This window comes from Musa acuminata, chromosome BXJ2-9 (genome assembly GCF_036884655.1).
Source record: "Musa acuminata AAA Group cultivar baxijiao chromosome BXJ2-9, Cavendish_Baxijiao_AAA, whole genome shotgun sequence".
Lineage (NCBI taxonomy): Eukaryota > Viridiplantae > Streptophyta > Magnoliopsida > Zingiberales > Musaceae > Musa > Musa acuminata.
The window spans coordinates 13,872,957-13,892,418 of record NC_088346.1 but is presented as its reverse complement, the minus strand read 5'-3'; the positions used below and the strand labels follow the sequence as shown (position 1 = coordinate 13,892,418).

The following is a 19,462-nucleotide window of genomic DNA, read 5'->3' as shown; positions in this document are numbered from 1 at the left end:
ATCCAAGTAGGTTCGCATCACTTCCGCTTTCGATTGGCATTTCGTTGGGAAATGAAGCGGACGATCTACTCTCAGTAGCACTGATCACCGTTGGTGAGGATTTGACAACTATTGTCTTCCATTATCTTCGAAGGGTCTTTGAACTTGTGCAGAGCTCCTCTGCTGGATAGATAAGAGAACTGGGGTACTCGGTTTCGCCCATTCTCTTAAGAGTTGAGAAGGCAAAGGTTACTTTGACTTCGCCCGCCTCCTCGAGGTTGTACTTCATGCATCGAGCTGGTTACTAGTCTTCGCCTGCTCTTTGCTCACACTTCTGAAGCACTTGAAGTGTTTGCACTCCTTGCGTTGAGTTGGCTACTGTGATTCACCTTCTCAATGCCATCGAACTTCTGGAATGCGGGAAGTTTTCACCCCAACGTGGAGTAATTCTCTGATAGATGAGGTCGCCTTTGGGATTGTACCGTCTTCTCCATCAACCCTGCCGCCTACTCCACAGAGTAGCAAAGGTACAACACCGCGTACTGCCTGCTTCGTTCCTTGGTCGTGCACTCTTGCATAACCCGAAGTCCTTTACTTACGGCTATCTTGATGAGAAACTTGTTGACACCGGTCTTACGAAGTTTCTTGGCCTCTGCCCTTCAGCCTTGTCTCGGTACTTGGAGATTGCCTCTGCATGCTCCACCTCCTCGGCCCCTTTCACGACCAAGCGCTCTCCCTCCATGAGAGCAAGGGATCAATGACTTGCACGGAAGTCCCGCCTCTGCGGTACCATGGCGCTGGCATGCCCATGGCCCTACTATCCGTCGCCTCGCCTCTGTATCCCTTTTCTACATGATCAGTAGAAATGTCTCTGTGGCACTCCTCTGAGTCCACCTCCATTCTGACTGATGCTTGATTTTGGGTAGCTAAGTCCCTCTGGACTCGTCGTCGCTTCCTCGCCCCTTTCGACCCCCTGCTTCAACACCACTGTGTTCTCCAAGCAGTCCGTTTGGTCGATGGAAAGACAGACTGCAACTCCCAAGCATGGCCTCTGCCATCACGTTGTAGAGTTAGCACCGATTCTGTTCTCCTTAGCTTCCTTGGTAGCAACGTTCGCTTACTCGACCTTGTCCTCTGACTTGTCGGGCTCCCTTAAGCGAATATGAGCTCTGGAGCAGTCCAACTCTCAAGCTGCTTCGATCATACTTCTGTATGATCAAGTCCCTCCCATGGAACTCACTGGTACTTGCATTCGAACTTTTCCCTTGGTGGAACACAGCCCCCATATGCTGATGACCAAGGCTTTCATCCGATGCAAAATTCGATGCACGCCCGGAAGACCCGCCTCTGCGGTACCATGGCCTTCACTCCTTGAATCCATAGCCCTTCTTGCCGTCGTGTTGTTCATCGAAGTGGAGCTTCCAGTAACTCCCGATCATACCTCCATATGATCTCATCCCTCACGGGACAAGATTGTGTGTATCGCATTGCCACGAACTGTTCCACCACGATCCGCTGCACCATGTCGCCTCCTGGTGACATCTCCATTGCATTCTGATCCTTGTGGAATAAACTCGAATTGTGAACCCTCCATGTGTGGCCTCTGCCAATACATCGTAGGGTCCCTTCCACCTTCGATTTTGTTCTCTCCTCTGGCAATCGACCTTCATCCACCCACTCCCGGGTCACACTTAGATGACGCACCGCTCTAGGACAGTCCGTCGCCTAGTAGCTCTCGAAGTCCACCGACTTCACTGTAATCTGTGCACCATTGTCTGGATCCTAGGCCTCTGCCCCCACCAGCACAATCTCCACTGCGCACTGCTTCCTTCATGGCAACTTGAATGGCAACACTATGGCATATTCTTCAAGAGTACCCGCCTCTGCGTCCTCTTGCCCCGTGCTAAGACCTTCTGAACCCAACTTCGCCTCCGCAAATTGAGTCGCCTTAGTTCCTCCATCAAATGCTCCTCCGAGATAAGGTGCATGTGTCGCGAAGCTCCCTTCGTCTTTGGCACCTTGCAAGATGAGTCCGCTCCGTCAGAAAGAAGGACCCATGGAACAACATGATCCTACTCTTGCCTCTGCAAGAGTTCATGTCCTTGGAACATGGAGCAACATGATCCAACTTCTATGCTGGCTCCCTTCATGCGGCTTGAGTACTTCGCCAAGTTACCCCCAAGTTGCTCCGCTCCTCGTTTCGCATTGAGTTGATGGTGGCCTTCTCGCCCACCATTCCACGGGTCAGCCCTCCCTTGAGTCCGATCTCCATATCGACTCTAAGTGTGCCTTCATTTAAGTTGCTTCAGGTCGCTCCCCCACTCGATCTCGCAATGCATCCACCAATGCATTCTCTCGAGCGAGATCATGCAACAACTCCTCGCCGCTTGCTCGGTCCATCGAGCTTCGTGAAGTTGTTGTTTGTGAGGTACTCCTCCTCAACATGTGAAGTCCGTCTCACATGATTCTCCCTCTGGAGTGCCGAGACTTATCCCTCCTAGATAACTGTCCCGTTGGAGCAACATCTCTCTTCGTTTCGGAGACCACCATCCCCTTGGACTACTCCGATCTACTGAATAAACTGTGCATTGTTCTGCCTCTTGCAAACGCACTTGCTAGATTGCGCCTCCACGTCAATACAGCCACCGTCGCACCCCTCAAGGCCTAGCAACATGCTAAACTCGTTGCACACTTCAGCCTCCTCCGGACGTATCCTTTGCATGGCGAAGAGAAAGTTTCAATGCTCCATGGCGCTGAGTCTCGGTCGCCTTGGGATGGCCACGAACATTCCATCGTCCGCATACAAGCCCATGCATGAGTACCAAATTCTTCGAGTTAGCAATTCCCCTCACCTCTGTGAGCTTTGCATAACTCTTTTGGTCGTTGAACAACTCATTCCACCTTGGATGGTCTCATTCTTGCCAAGCGCCTCGCTTGCCTAGAGCACCATCAAGTATAGTTGTCAACGTTGAGCCGTAGCTCAAACTCAGCCATTCCAACCTTTGTGCGCTCCGCATTCTTCCAAGCTTGCCTGTTCTCGTGGTGCCTCTTGCGCGAAGGGTTGGCCATTCCTCAAAATGTCAATGTTAGATGCCCGCTCCTCTGAGCGACTCTTTTCCCTACATCTCCATGCCCGTTTTCCCTCAAACGGTCGCGCGTGTGCTGACTGCCCTCGACGCAGCCCCGCTAGGTCCCCCACGTTTGCATGTCAAGTGTTTCTATGAGTGCTTGTCCCGCTCTGATACCATATTGTCACGACCTTAGCTGGTTTTGCCTAAGGCGTGCGGCACCCTCGCACGTCCGTCCGCAAAGGTCAGCCTCCCCGAAGCCTCCCATTGTCCCTTAGGACCAACAAAAGAGAGAACGGGTTAAAAAGAACGCCTCAATCAGGATCCACAAGCAAACATGTCCGAAAAACACTTCATAGACAATGCAAATTACAAACAGATTTTACAAGCTCTGAACAATTGCACAACAAAGGGTAAAATGGTCCATTACAGACCGAAAAGCTCTCGCACGTGTCCACATGACACAACCTTTATTTACAAGCCTAAAGAGGCCACCAACCCAACTAAAATGGGACTTATAAGCCTTCGGCCGCCCCTCTACCTGCTATACAAGGCATGAACATGTCAAAAGACAACGGACAGACATAAGCATTACATCCAACATCTTGTTTAGAAGTTTGTCCGTTACAGACCGGCACCATGAACGATGCGACCTTATTGACGGCAAAGGACGGGGTGCACCGTATTCGCCTTAGGCTGCCTTAAAACTCTCCTCCCTCCTCATGTTGCACCACTTGGGCTCGGCCTTTCGTCGAGCACCTCGGACGCGGCCTTCGGGACGAGGGTCACGAAACGCCAGGGCCATCGCTTGCGCCTAAGTCTGCATTAGAACTGTCCTCCCTCATCCTCCCCTTCCCCCCCCTTCGGGTAGAGGGTCATGAATAAAACCCTCGAACTCTTTGCCTCGTGTCGGTAAGAGAGAAGAAGAGGAGTCTCTGGCAGTGGTGCCGGTTCAAGGAGTGCGAAGCATTGGAGGATAAATGGGCGAGTGAGCAAAGGGGCAGCAGGTAACAGGAGCAGACGAGAGCGCGGTGCTCCATCAACGGACACAACAAGCGTTTGCGTAGCTTACGTTGGCTTGTGATGGTGGTGGGATGACATTAAGAGTCGTGCACATCATCTTTTATTTTTCCCCTTAATCAGAAGTTTAATATTCTTTACTTTCGTATTAAGACTAATTTACACGAATGAATAAATTAACATAGAAAAGTAATTCCGTCAAATAATGCCAAATTATTGATTTATTTATGTATAAATAAATTATATACTTGGTTTACTAATCCAATGCTTCCCGTTCTAAACCATTCTGCCTACAAACCCTCCCCGCCATTCTCTTCCCCCATTTCCTCTCCTCCCTCCACATCATCTGTCTTCTCTCTTCCACAACCTACCTCTCTATGCTTCCTGTCAGCCACCCCAACCCTTCCTATCTTCCATCACCTAATCCCGTTCGCAGTGCTCCGGGAAGATATGAAGCTCGTTAGGATGGCGAGCCGTCTCCCGGTAGCCTGGATCGCTGTCTTGGTCGCGGTCCTTTGCTTTGCCAGCCCTGTGGCCGGGAAGCTCAGCACCACGTACTACCAGAAGAGGTGCCCCAAGGCGGAGCAGATCGTGTCGGACGTGGTGACCAGCAAGCAGATCACCACCCCCACCACCGCCGCAGGCGCCCTCCGCCTCTTCTTCCATGACTGTTTCGTCGGCGGCTGTGATGCCTCCTTGCTGATCTCCACCAACGCCTTCAACCGGGCTGAGCGCGACTCGGACGACAACATCTCCCTCCCCGGGGACGCCTTTGACGCCGTCGTCCGCGCCAAGACCGCTCTCGAGCTCCAGTGCCCCGGCGTCGTCTCCTGCGCCGACGTTCTCGCACTCGCCACCCGCGACCTGGTCTCCATGCTGGGAGGGCCTTTCTTCGACGTCCGCCTCGGCCGCAAGGACGCCCTCGCCTCCACCGCCGCCTCCGTCGTGGGCAACCTCCCCTCCCCCAACATGACCATAGACCAGCTCATCTCCATCTTCGCCAAGCGAAAGTTCACCGTGCAGGAGATGGTCGCCCTCAGCGGCGCCCACACCGTCGGCTTCTCCCACTGCAACGAGTTCGCCTCGCGGATCTACGGCTTCAACGGCGGCCCTCGGGATGCCTACGACCCGTCGCTGAACCCGCAGTTCGCGCAGGCGCTGCAGAAGGCGTGCGCCAACTACGTCAAGGACCCGACCATCGCCGCCTTCAACGACGTGATGACGCCGGGCAAGTTCGACAACTTGTACTACCAGAACCTGCTGAGGGGGCTGGGGCTGCTGGCCTCCGACACCGCGCTGGCGGCGGACCCGCGGACGAAGCCCATCGTGGAGCTCTACGCCGCCAACCAGACCGCCTTCTTCAAGGACTTCAGCCACGCCATGGAGAAGCTCAGCGTGTTCGGGGTGAAGACCGGCCGGAAGGGGGAGATCCGACGGCGCTGCGACGAGTTCAACAACCTCTCCACGTAAATCAATACGTGCATGGCTTCGCGTTATATATCTTTAGAGAGAGAGACGGAAGAAATATACGTATGACATATAGAAGATGAGGAAGGAATGAGGGTTCATTACCTTTCGAACCGGTGGTGGCGTTATTAATATTGGTCATATTATCACATGCCACTGTTATCTCTTATATATATATATATATATATATTGCACTGACTTGATGTGGTGTGGTCGAGGTACTCAAAATCAAAGTCACAAATTCTAACACGATACGGATGAGATCTATCTTACATGCTCATTTTATATCATAATGTCTCTCTTATGTCTTCGGTCTCATCCATGGATAATTCAATAATTTTTAATTTAGTTTGTTAATCAAACCAATCCAATCGGTTCGATTGATTTGGTTCGACTACGTTACATCTGTGTGACATCACAAATATATTTGTTTAAAAAAAAAATTAAAAATACCTTAACCATAGAGAAAATGTAGATAATTATTTAGAGAGAGAAAAATAAATATTTTTTTCTTAACCTCTTAAGATAGAAATTCGCGAATTTTCTAGGGATTAAAACATAAATTAACATATATATAATATTAAAAATATATTAAAATGATCCCTATTGCCGGAGCTCAGCTTGATTTGATTTTGATCAATCGAGTAAACAGCCGATCGTGATCGATTTTTCTTTTTTTGGCTCAAATATATGTGCTGCACACCACAGTATACCGATTTCAATGCGTGATCTGCATTCATTTAGATTCGTGTATACACTAGATCGATATCTTTAAGATTAGCACTCGCACATATGGACGGCAAGATTTTCTTCACGCAGTGATGGGAGAGGAGTCGGCGAGCGAAGCGATTTATATCCAGCGACGGGTGGAGGCGGCAGCCACCACCAGCGAGTGAAGCGATGTCCATCGCCCACGGCCGCCTCGCTGTTCCGGCCTTCTCCGCCTCCTCCCATCGCCACCCCTTTCGCCTCCGCCACGGCCGCTTCCTAACCGCCGTCGCCAAGCAGACAACAAAAGCCACCCCATGCCCGCCCGAAGACGGCGCCCAAATTTCATCCCCTTCGTCCACCAGCTTCTCGTTCCCTACTCTCCACTCACTCTCTTCCAACCAGAAGGACCAAATCTCTCTCTACGTCCGCACCCTGCTCCAATGGAACCAGGTATACCCGTCACTTACCCTCCGTCCGGAACAAGTTAGGCAATAAAACTCGAGTCTTGGAAGCGATTTCCTTAGTCCTCGATTGCAATTTTATGTGGCAGAGGATGAATCTAACGGCGGTTACCGAGGAGCGCGAGGTGATGTCGAGGCACGTCGAAGACTCGCTCGCCATCCTCCCGCCGTTGCGGCGTTCTTATCTGGCGCATTGCTGTAGTTCATCTCCCTGCGACGGGCTCAACGTTGTTGATGTTGGCTCCGGTGCCGGTCTACCTGGATTGATACTCGCCATTGCCTGCCCTAGTAATTATTCTGCTACCCTTCCTTTTCTCTGTCATTTCTTGACAATCATTCTATATTTGTTCCTACTTGATTCGTGCGATGGTTGTTCATGAAATATTATGACATTTGCTTCCAAGTGTTTTAAATTTTTAGTGGATAAAACCCTGGGAACTAATGCAACGATCAAAAGCTTCCACGCATAGTTAGTTGAAGTCCAGTGTTAATCAATGGGTACATTTGAGTAGATATCCTCAGCAGTGGGCAGAATCACAAGGAGAAGCTGTTAAAGGAGATGGCTTTCAGCCAACTAATTTGACCTTCTTATGTTTCCACAAAAAAAAAAAAAGTTAAGGATCTAATTTGAAACCATTTTATCATAGATTAATCAGGAGTTATACTTTGACGAGCCATAGGATAAATTATTTATTCCCATATATTGATATTCATCAATGTCCTATTACCTAATATTTGTGTCTCTTGTAGTGCTTTTGATGGAGTGTATCCAAAGTCTGCTACACTTCCTCTCATGTCTGCCCTTCTTTGGTGTCACCGAGTGCAGTTTTAATTCGTTGCTAGATTTGAGTCGTTAAAATGTCTTCAACCATCCAAATGATCCCAATGTATCTAAAATGCCCTCATTTTCATCTTCGCTTCTTTAGTGTACTTTTCGTTAACTTATCCCCTGATCCCTATTTGTGGTGATCCACCATGAGGAGCTTGTAGTCTTGACATATCTGAGTTAGATGGGCAAAGAAGGAACTTGTGGTCATCCACCATGTAATTAGCACCAGCACTTAGATGGGCAAAGAAGGAACTTGTAGGAAAAAAAGGAAGACAAGAGTAACTTAATATGATTGCTATTGGTGAAATTTTCCTTTCTTGAAGCATTAATTATAATCAAACAAGAAATTCGCTCTTGCTTTTAGTGCTCATCTGCCCAAATCTTATCCTAAGATTAAATATCTTCTCTCTTGTAAATTTTAGATTGGAAGGTTACTCTCTTAGAATCAATGAAGAAAAGATGCTTATTCCTGGAGCATATTGTTGCTCTTACTGGCTTGTCGAATGTCCAGATCTTATGTGAAAGAGCAGAGGTATCTTATCTTTTCTTTTGCCCATAAAGTAATTTGTAGAATGATATTTTTCTCACATGTGAAATTTTCGAGTTGAAGTAGTTCATCTTGATCTTATCTTAAAGTACGTCAACATGCAATTAGGTGATATGCAAATCAGACATTTAACATGCATTATAATCAATAGTGTGAGACTAATTGGTGGCTTCTCCTAATACATCATCAGCTAGCAGCATCTGCAACATGTATATTGCAATAATTTAAACTTCAAACACTAGATTTAAATAACCTAGCACCAGCGTCATTATGGAGATTTTGTAATTGCCTCTTAATTTCTGTTTGGTGTGCAACAATGAATAATTGGCTATGTATTTATGGTCGGTAGCGAGCAGATAATCCAAAAACTTTTGGATTATATGGAGGATAGATTAAGATAACATTTATGGCATCTCTTGGATGTCTTTTGTGGATGAATATTATATTATAATAAAGTTCACACAAATATCTATGATTTAGTTTTTTAAAGGGTTCTTTTGCCTACATGTGCTAAAAAATGTAGGTTTTTTGCATGTGTTTGCTTCAATGCCCTTCAACATATGATTCTTGTGCTCCTGCCTACATCTATGAATGATCATCAAGTTAATTATGGATATCTAAAACATGAGCTGGTTGACCCGAGATGCAGAATGACCAAGATACCCTTGTTTAGTCCTTGAACAAATTTTCACATGGATGTCACTCTAAAAGTTTGTAGTTGATCATGAGCATCTATTGCATGTCTTCATTGCATATATTGTTAGGATCGGAGCGGCACTAAGAGGGGGTGGGGGGGTGAATTAGTGCAGCGGATTAAAACTTCGGTTTTGGAAAAATCTTTCGTACGATAAAAAACTGAACTCGGAAATGCTTATCTTGAAAGCGTGTTCGTAAAGATGTGCAGCAAAAGTAATGAGGAAGTAAAGCACGTATGAAGGTTTGCAGTAAGGTAAATAGCAATAAGTAAATGCAAACCAGATAACACACCAATTTAAAGTGGTTCGGTCAAAATGATCTACATCCACTTGCGAAGCCTTCTTCGAAGAGGCTCCCAACTTCCACTAGCAAATCACTTTGAAGGGGAAGGACAAATATCCCTCTTACAACCTTTTACAAGTGGTTCACACTCTTACAAATTTTCAAAGAGAAAGAGGGAGATGAACACTCAAGCTATTGAAAACAAAAACTTGCTAAAGGCTTTGCTAATTCTATCTCAATCTCTTGTTTCTCAAAGGTTGTTATCTCAGCTGAGAATTGAGGGGTATTTATAGGCCCCAAGAGGATTCAAATTTGGGCTCCAAATTTTGAATTCTCTTGGGTTTCCGAGGCTAGCTGTGCCACCGCCTGTCGGTGGCGGTGCCACTGCCTATCAGTGTCTAACACTGATAGTGTACTGGCGGTGCCACCGCCCAGTTCGACGGTGCCACCGCCAGACCTCACGGGTGCTGGGCGGTGCCACCGCTCAGTTCTCGGGTTCTGGGCGGTGCCACTGCCTACACTATTTCAGCTCACTGGTTGAGCTCCAAACTTGGCCCAAACCAGTCCGAACTCGGGCCCAATTGGCCCCTACTTGGGTTATAGGATTAACACCTAATCCTAACCCTAATTAATGTGCTAACTATGAATTTAAAGACATTTCCTAAGCTATTACAAAATCCGCAAGTCAAGACTTCTTCCGGCCAGTGATTGCAAAAGGCGCTCGGGCGAGGCGAGGCGAGGCCCGAGCGCCTCGCTAATGTCCCAGGCGGCGCGCTTCAAACAGGCGCCGCCTGTGCGCTCGCCCGAGCCCAGGCGCTGGGCGCTTCGGGTGAGCGCCTGGGTAAACCAAGGCGACCGAACCAGAATTTTAGGTCTGGTTCGGTCCTAGTTCGGTTGTCAGTTGGTTCATTCGAACCAACTAAACCGATATAACCCCAACCCTAACCCTAACCCTAACCCAACACTAACCTGCTGCCGCTGCCGCTCTCGATCCTGATCCCGATCCCGATCGTGATCTCGTCGCTCGCTGCCGCTGCTCGCCGCTGCCGCTGTCGCTGCTCGCGCCTCCCGCGAGCCTTCCCGCTACTCGCGCCTCCCGCGAGCCTTCCCGCTACTCGCGCCTCCCGCGAGCCCTCTCGCTGCTCGCGCCTCTCGCTGCTCGCGCCTCTCGCGAGCCCTCTCGCCTCCTGCGAGCCTTCTCGTTGCTCGCGCCTCCCTCGAGGCCTCCCGCTGCTCGCGCCTTCCGCTCCCTTTCCCTTTCCCGCTGCCGCCGCTCGCCGCCGTTGCTGCTGCTGCCGCTGCCTCCGCTCGCCGCCGCCGCTGCCGCTGCCGCCGCTCGCCGCTGCTTCCTCGTTTCTCCAGCTCAGTATACTCTTAATATTAAGTTTATTTGAATTTTGAAATGATTAATTTTCTGTTAATAGATTAATAATATATTATTTTGATTTTAATGTTGTTAATTTTTATTTATTTAAAATTATTGTTAGGTTCCAACAAAAATGGCAAGTGTAGAGAGCAACTCAATAGAGTCTCCAATGTTATCAAAAAAAGATCCTGCATGGAAGTATAATTATTTGAAGGATCCGAAAGATCCTAATGCAGTGACTTGCATATTCTGCGATAAGACTACCAGAGGTGGTATTTTTCGTGCAAAACAACATATAGTAGGAAATTTCAAGAATGCAGCAGCTTGCAAAAAATGTCCACCTGAGGTAAAAGAAGAGTTGCTGAATTATATGAATGAAAAGAAGACACAAAAGAATGAATCTTATGGGAATTTACTAGAAGACAATGTTGAACATCTCAGGGAAGAAGAAGAAGATTATTCTGCGAGTATTAACCCAAGTGAAAAAAGAGTATACGACAAAAAGGGAAAAGAAGTTATGAGTACTAAGAAAGGTAGAAAAGGACCAATGGATCTATATATACTTCAAGGATCCCAGAAACAACAAGGGCAAGCAGGAGGCTCAAAATTGAGACAAACAAATATAAGTGATGCTTGCGATAAAGAAATAAGAGGAAGAACAATTCAGCACATTGCTCGCTTCTTCTATCAGGCTGGTCTTCCCCTTAGTACAACTCGTTTAGACAGTTTTAAGTAAGGTTCGCCGTACCGTACCGTACCGGCGTTTCGACCCGGGCTCGGTACCGGTACGGTACGGTATACCGCTCGGTACACCCAGGTGTACCGAGTGGTACACTCACGTGTATCGAGCACTGTACACTGCTACACTGCTACTGTACACTGCTACAGTACTCGGTACGGTACGGGGCGGTCGCGTACCGCTGGCCTGTCGGACCGGTACGTACCGCCCGTACCGAGCGGTACAGTCCGGTACGACAAACCTTGGTTTTAAGGATATGATTGAAGCTATTGGAAGATATGGTGCAGGATTAAAACCTCCAAGTTATTATGAGATGCGAGTTCCATTGCTGCAAAAAGAGTTGAATTATACAAATGACTTACTAAAGGGTCATAAAGAATCATGGGCAACACATGGTTGCTCTATTATGTCAGATGTTTGGACTGACAGGAGGCGCAGGAGTATAATTAATTTTATGGTTAATTGTTCTTTAGGGACTATGTTTGTGAAGTCAATAGATGCTTCATCTTTTGTAAAATCTGGAGACAAGATATATGATTTACTTGACAACTTCGTAGAAGAAATTGGAGAACAAAATATCGTTCAAATCATAACCGACAATGGAAGCAACTATGTTTTAGCTGGTAATATTCATCTTTTGATTTTGTTAATTATTTTATCTTCAATTAAGTGTGTTAAACTCTTAAGTCTTATCATTTTTGTTATCCTTTGTCTCAGGTAAATTGCTTGAATAAAAAAGACAACACTTGTATTGGACTCCATGTGCAGCACATTGTATTGATTTAATGTTGGAAGATATTGGAAAGATCTTAGAAATCAAGAAAACCTTAGAAAGGGCAATTTTTGTTGTTGGATTTCTTTATAATCACATTGGGGCTTTGAATATGATGAGAGAATTTACAGGGAATAAAGAATTAGTGAGACATGGTGTTACCCGATTTGCTACTTTATTCTTGACATTACAGAGCGTGCATCGTCAAAAATATACTCTGAGAAATATGTTTACCTCTGAGAAATGGGTGACAAGTAAATGGGCAAAAGAAGCAAAAGGCAAGAGGGCTGCTGATATCATCTTAATGCCATCCTTTTGGAATCATGTAGTTTATATATTAAAGGTAATGTGCCCTCTTGTTCGAGTCCTTCGGTTGGTGGATAATGAAAATAAGCCTGCAATGAGATATATTTATGAGGCTATGGATAGAGCAAAGGAGACGATTAAAAGATCTTTTAATGAAAATGAAGAAAAATATGAGAAAATTTTTACAATCATTGATGAAAGATGGAATTGTCAACTTCATCGTCCCTTACATGCAGCAGGATATTATTTGAACCCTGAATTCTTTTATAAGATTAAATCTGTTGGATTTGATGCAGAAGTTTTGGGTGGGTTATATCAGTGTGTTGCAAGATTAGTTCCCAGCATTGAGGTTCAAGATAAGATTATTCATGAATTATCTTTATATAAAAATGCTGAAGGTCTTTTTGGAATTCTAATTGCCGTTCGATCCAGGACAACTACCTCTCCAGGTATTAATAATTTGATATAATTAATTTCATATATATTATATTACTATGTTATTGCTAATAATAACATAAATTTTGCAGCTGAATGGTAGAGTCTATTTGGAAATTCCACCCCGAACTTACAGAAATTTGCTATCAAAGTACTTAGTTTGACATGTAGTGCTTCGGGTTGTGAGCGAAACTGGAGTGTCTTTGAGCATGTAAGTATTACTAAATATTTTTATTTTTATTTATTTATTTATTTAGATATATGTATTAATATATTTTTAAATTATATGACATGACAGATTCACTCGAAGAGAAGAAATCGGTTAGAACATCAACGATTGCACGATCTTGTTTACATAAAGTATAATCAAGCTTTAAAGACTCGTCATGATTTGAAAAATAGATTTGATTCAATCTCATTACAAGATATTGATGATTCAAATGAGTGGTTAGTAGGAGAAATGAGTGCTAACTTGCAAGATGCTGAAGACGAGCTTGTCTTTGAAGATGATAGATTGACGTGGGGAGATGTGGCAAGAGCTTCAGGTGTTGAAGAATTACAAACATATACAAGATAGATGTCAAAGAGAAAAATGAGTGCAAAAGCATTAAGCTCGGCTCCTACTATTGTTGAAGACACAGAGAATGAAACATATCTTGACGAAGAGGAAGGAATCGAAGAACAAGAGGAAGAAGACGAATTCAATGAAGATGATTTGTGTGAAAATGACGATAATATTGATTATGATGAATGACTTTGATGTAAAATTTTAATGTTTTGAATTTTGAAACTTTTTGTTAATGTGACATTGTGATTTTGTATCTTAGATTTTCTTAATTTAATAGCATATTTTTATTTAAAATTTTAAATAATTATATTTATTAATTATATTATATATTTTTATATTTTAGCGCCTCGCTTTGCTCGGGCGAGCGCCTGGGCGAGCGCCTAGCGCCTCGGGCGTTTTTGGACCTTGGCGCCTAGCGCTTTTTAAATCACTGCTTCTGGCGAGCTTCCGACGAACTTCCGGCGGTGTTCCGGCGAACTCTCGGAAACCCTTCTGCGGACTCCTGGCAAGCTCCTAGACTTCACGATTTGATCTTGGCGAGTTCCAACGAGCTTCTTCGGCAAGCTCCGATCTTTCTTGGTGAGCTCCGCGAACTTCCCACGAACCTTCCGGCGAGCTTCCGAAAAACCCTTCGGCAAGCTCCCTACTCATTCTCGGCTAGTTCCAGTAGCATTCCCGATGAACCTTCGGACTTCTGTCAAACTCTCGAACTCCCAACGAATCCTTCGCGCTTGACTCCGGCACTTTGTTTCACTTTATGTCTTCATTATTATCGTAGTTAATTCTGCACACACAAGCCAAAACTCTACTCCGATCTAGACAATTATTATAACGCGAATCGACATTCTGTTGCCTGGCACGTCATTGGTTGGCGCTTTGTCCGATTCTTCAGCACATCGTCCTCTCTTGCGGCTTATTGCCCAATCGACGGTTGACCTCCGCAACCCCGATATCCTTGGCGTAATTCCGCTCTCCTTGGCCCGATGCCCGATGTCCGAAGCCTTCTGCCGTCTAATATCCTGATGTGATCTCCTCCGACGCAATGTCAATTCTTCCTACGTCAATTGTCTAATCCTGATCGAGTAGACCTGCATCACTCAAAATGCAGTTAAACATCTAAACACAATCAATTAGTTTCATCATCAAAATCCGAGATTCAACATATATGTGCAAATCCATTGATGTTACAAGTGTCTTTTATTACATAGCAGCAAGTATTACATGCTTTGAAGGGCATTGATGAACTATTTGTAATTAGGGTGATGTAAACATAAATACATGTATTTTGAGAGGATATGCATGCAAAAAAAAAAAGGCCTCCTTCAAAATGTTGAAATTGAAACAACTAGAAGTGTGCAAAGACATAAATGTAATGGCTTTATTATGACAGTCAATTTTGCACCAACTACTTTGTGGACTACAAAAAGAGGAATGGTTCTTATCATTATCTTACCTATAATTTTTTACCCAGTATCCCAAATATTTACAATATACATTACCGAGATGAGCTTGTTAGTGGTTAACATGTTTATTTGATATTGATCTTGTCTATTGTTGTAGACATTGTTCGGAATTCGGACAACAAATTACCTATTAAGATTTGCGTTGAGATGATATTCTGATCACCTATTCTAAATATGCTGGAATAAACATTTTTGTTGTAGGGCAGAATGTTGGCCAGAGCATTGATTACAGGGAATTATTTGATGTAGCAGTGGCAAGAGCTGTTGCGGAAATGCGTACTCTGGGTAGGCTTTGACTTGTAAAATGTATCTGTTGATGTTTTTTATATTATGTGATCATTAGGCATTCTATTTTAGCTTAGACTTTTCTTTAATACAGCTGAGTACTGTCTTCCATTGGTTCGTGTTGGTGGCTTGTTCATTGCTGCAAAAGGCTCTGATCCTCAGGTAAATTTTATTTTCCTTGTCTAATTATTTCATGTTATGGTCCTTAGTTTAATTAAGTTTGTTACTACTTTTCTTGGCTTCATATAATTTTTTTGATAAGCTAGAAAGGAACTTTGAAATTATTGTGGACTTCAAGTTTGGCCAAGAACTGCACATGATATCTTGTCATTTCTATTCATCATTCATCATTTACATATTGTTGAAAGTATCCCATGTGACACTTTTTATATTTGCAACTGGTCGATATAAGTACTGCTCAAATGATATCTCCATCGTCCATGATAAGATATTACTTGTGTAATTAAGTGTCCAAAAGAATCTGATATCTTTAATAATTATTTTACATCACATATCCTAGAAGCATCCCACAATCACTATATCTTATGTGTATCTTATGCAGATATGACAAACAATTTTGACGAATCCATGTTTTATGGGATATGATTTGCAATTATCAAATTTACTCACTCTTGAAGGTCATTTAATCAAATTATAAATGGTGGCACACATCGCAAATAAGTGATGTATAAGAGTGACATCCATTCTCAGCGTTAGGCATGACCATGGTTTGGTTCAAACTGGAACTGAATCATTTTGGCAGTTCATCGGCTTGGAACCGGGCGTAGGCGGTTCGGTTCTTGTTCCAACTGCATAGGATCGAAAACAATGTTCTTGTTCGAACGAGCCAAATTAAAAGAAATTAAATAGCAAACAATCAAGATTGACCATTGATCGATCCTTTTGTAGGGTGGCAAATGACCAATTTGCCTCAGTCAACTATGGCTATTTTCAGGGGCATCTTGACTATTTCATAATTCAAAAAATAATTAAAAATAATAAAAAACAAATTTGTCAAAATTTTGCATATTTATTTTTCTGTTATTACGTGTATGAAAATACATCCACTTTTCCAAGTGGAATTTTGAAATAAAATTACGAATTTTTTGTTGCTTTAAATAATTTTTAATTGAAAATTAAAATTTTTAAAAAATATTTAAAAAAGGAACTAGAATCGAAACCAATATAATCGATAATTTTAAAATTAAAATTGTCGAAACCAAAACCAAACCTGGAATTGGAATCACCGATTTCGGAACCGGACCCAGAACCTCTCGGATTTGTTCAATTTTGGTCCCCAAAAACCTAGAGTCAAAACTACCGGTTCCAGAACCAAGGTCATGCCTACTCAGCATTGAGTTCCGGTGCAAAGATTATCATGCATGAGCCTGTGCCAACATCTATTTAATAGTGTGATTTCTTATTGTATTAATCAGCATAGACAAAAAATTGGCCTTATTGTATGTTGGCACCTTCAGCATGAATTGACATGGCATGTGACAATACCCTTCCAGCACAAATCACAAAATGTGCTTACTAGCACGGTGATCTTAGCTAAATGCATTTTGAAGTGCACGATAGGCAATCTATACCTGCAACAGAAGGCTTGCCAAATGCAATTCTTTTCCGTTTTCTGTTTTGATTACTTTGGGTTTATTCCTTGTCTAGTTATGCAGTGGGTTTGGAGAGTAAAACAAAAGGAAAGAAAAGCTAAGCTTAAGATGTCATCATGTTCTAGCACGCATTAATAACTGTTATCAATAACTAAGAATCAGAGAACACAACTTGTTCCCGTCTGTTGTCAGTATGAACTAGTGGCTTCTTGAGTCATGCATTAGTTTGCGCTAGGTTAAGATATTTGGAATGTGGGTTTTTTCTATTTTTACTATCTTTTCTGTCTATCTTATGTCTTTTTTATTATCGACCAAAATGACTATTCCTTTGGAGTAACAGAAAATTTTCCTTGACAAAAGACAATGATGATTTGACTACATAGATCCTCTTCCCTCATTAGGAGTGTTTTTAGCAATTGATGACTTTTGAAAGCCTCGAAAGGAAAGCTGTCAACTTCGGGGTGGATATAGGTCAAATAATCTATCAAGTGAATCAGCAAGCCCCATTGGAGTTCTATGGCAAGCCTAGCAAATTCCATCTTTTCCTTGGATGGGGTTTCATGGTAAAAGCAAGCTAATAGGTTGTGCAGTCCTCTTTATAACAAACAGTAAGTAGAGTTTTTTTTATAAAGTTGACAAAAATTTTTGAAACTTAATTTCTCAAGTTTTAAACTAGAAGGTGATGTGACTGCAGAAAGAATCTCTCAAATTTGGTCCAATAAGAGTTATCGACATTGGTTCTAGTCATTAAAGGCTCGACTTAAGCATTCCTATCAACCAGTATTTTTGTCTTCTTTGTTTCTTAATAGGTCATGTCTTGCTTGATGTTTTGTGCAGGAAGAAGTCAAAAGCGCAGGGAAAGCAATTCAGTCGATGGGTGCTTCCATCATAGAGTTGTGCACAGGTTTATGTACACTGTTTTTCACTTTGACAAACATATATTGGTGAATATATTGAAAGAGAGTTATAGATGTTTAAAACAGTTTAAAACATGAATTAGGAAATTTAAGCCATAGTTTACTTTCACCAAAGATATACAATAAGTTTGACATGTCATCTTCCAAAAATCCCATTTATATGACATGGTAGCATCATTTTGCCCCCCCTTTGAGAGGCTGTATTCGATCTTGAACTTGCGTACTTATAGAAAACACAAATGCACCTCGAGAAGGAAGGCTTAAATAGACTGGTCTATCAGATGGACCTTTGCTGCGGGAAGTGAAGAAGCTGCTGGAATAGCTTAAACAAACATTTGTGATGTGGTTCATTATTTCTACTTTGTGATTAATATGCCTTTCATTTAAAGAGTCTTAGAGATGTTTAAAACAGTTTAAAACATGAGTTAGGCAACTTAAGCCATAGTTCACTTTAACCAAAGAGATACAATAAGTTTGACATGTCATTTTCCAAAAATCCCATTTATATGACATGGTAGCATCATTTTGCCCCCACTTGTAGAAGCTGCATTTGATACTTGCATACTTATAGAAAACACAAATGCACCTTGAGAAGGAGGGCTTAAATAGACTGGTCTATCAGGTGGACCTTTGCTGCGGGAAGTGAAGAAGCTGCTGGAATAGCTTAAATAAACATTTGTGATGTGGTTCATTATTTCTACTTTGTGATTGATATGCCTTTCATTCTTATCTTTTTCATTATCCTCATCTCTTACAACTTTTCAATTGAATTTCTGATGACCACTTTTATTTTTTCATATTGGCTTGGTATATCCATTATGATCTTGACTTGAAAAATTGACATGGACTTAGTACCAAACAGAAAATCATCCTCCAAGAAGAAGTGGCAAGGGTATGGACTGAGAAAGACATCTTAAGAATTACATCTTGATCAGTCATTTGATAAAACATCTCATTTTGCATCTTCAAGCCCTAGAATACTGGAAAAGAGATTTAATTTATCATCTGAATCTTTGTGTGGAAGTTCTTTTGGCACTATCAATTCATATGCTGCAAAAATCTGCTTTAGGGGCATGATTGCGGAGCTGCCTCATGTTCTCTTATTTCTTTCTAAATTTTTGGACTAGAAATTCAATCTCTCTTTCAACCGTCGAATCATGGTACATATTTCAAGTTTTGGGAGCCGCTTTCCCATTGTTCATGTGAGATAGGCTGGGGGGATAGTCTGTTTCTTGCTGATATCATAATTTGTTTGTAACTTCCTTTGTGTTGTTGCTAGGAAAATGCAACTACAATTACAAGTAATAATGGCCTGTGAGTTATCAGCAATTTCTAACTAGTGTTGTTGTCATTTCCAGTGGAATCACATAGCCCAAAAGGACAAAGAACTACTGTTATCTGTTTGAAAGACCGTGCAACGCCGAAAAGGTTTCCTCGTCATCCTGGTATTCCAACGAAATTGCCACTATGACGGGTGCAATTTTTTTTCTTGTAATATATACAGACAGTTGTTTAGTCACAATAGATCTCTTCTTGGGAGAACAGTGCTTCTCATCTGCTTTGTAACTCTTTGCCTTGTTAGGTTATTATTGTTGTAATGCTGCATATTAGTTACCTGTTATGTGCTGGGCAGAAAATGGCCATTTAAAATGCTGTTGCCATTTAGTTCGGCTTCACCTACAATTTTTACTGATTTGATGCAACAGCAAATCTTGCCTCATCAACATGGAACAGTGTGTCAAGGATAGGATGAAGCATCACAAAGTAGAAGCTCTCCACCATTTCAATAGCTGGCAAAACAGAGATTCATGGGTAATGATTGCTTTTGATTATGGTATCCAAATGCAGACAGCCAATTTGTCTTTGTTTTCTTGTTCTGAAGGAATAGTCACAGTTAGCTATCTGAAGAAGATGATGCCTTCAATCCATGGAGAAGAA

At 43.1% G+C, this 19,462-nt stretch overlaps 2 protein-coding genes across 4 annotated transcripts; both read left to right on the top strand.

Moving 5' to 3' along the window:
* The first annotated feature begins 4,407 nt into the window (after positions 1-4,407).
* Positions 4,408-5,592, top strand: LOC135623232 (peroxidase 31-like). The gene has a single exon (XM_065125963.1). The coding sequence runs from the start codon at positions 4,518-4,520 to the stop codon at positions 5,535-5,537; it is 1,020 nt and encodes a 339-aa protein (XP_064982035.1). The 5' UTR covers positions 4,408-4,517; the 3' UTR covers positions 5,538-5,592.
* Positions 5,593-6,354: 762 nt separating this feature from the next.
* LOC103998296 (uncharacterized) lies at positions 6,355-19,207 on the top strand. Of its 3 annotated transcripts, XM_009419735.3 has the most exons (7): positions 6,355-6,695; positions 6,796-6,994; positions 7,958-8,067; positions 14,916-14,994; positions 15,089-15,156; positions 17,445-17,511; positions 18,883-19,207. In XM_009419735.3, the coding sequence occupies exons 1-7, from the start codon at positions 6,435-6,437 to the stop codon at positions 18,993-18,995; spliced, it is 897 nt and encodes a 298-aa protein (XP_009418010.2). In that variant the 5' UTR covers positions 6,355-6,434; the 3' UTR covers positions 18,996-19,207. The 3 variants fall into 3 exon arrangements, with proteins under 3 accessions (XP_009418010.2, XP_018686602.2, XP_018686603.2); XM_018831057.2 differs by lacking the exon at positions 7,958-8,067 and having other exon boundaries at positions 14,911-14,994; XM_018831058.2 differs by lacking the exon at positions 17,445-17,511.
* The last annotated feature ends 255 nt before the right edge of the window (positions 19,208-19,462 follow it).

Coding starts and splice junctions, on each gene's coding strand:
- LOC103998296 (XM_009419735.3), top strand. CDS start 6,435: ATGTCCATCGCCCACGGCCGCCTCGCTGTTCCGGCCTTCTCCGCCTCC. Junction 6,696..6,795: donor CCCTGCTCCAATGGAACCAG/GTATACCCGTCA, acceptor TTTATGTGGCAG/AGGATGAATCTAACGGCGGT. Junction 17,512..18,882: donor CATCATAGAGTTGTGCACAG/GTTTATGTACAC, acceptor TGTCATTTCCAG/TGGAATCACATAGCCCAAAA.
- LOC135623232 (XM_065125963.1), top strand. CDS start 4,518: ATGAAGCTCGTTAGGATGGCGAGCCGTCTCCCGGTAGCCTGGATCGCT.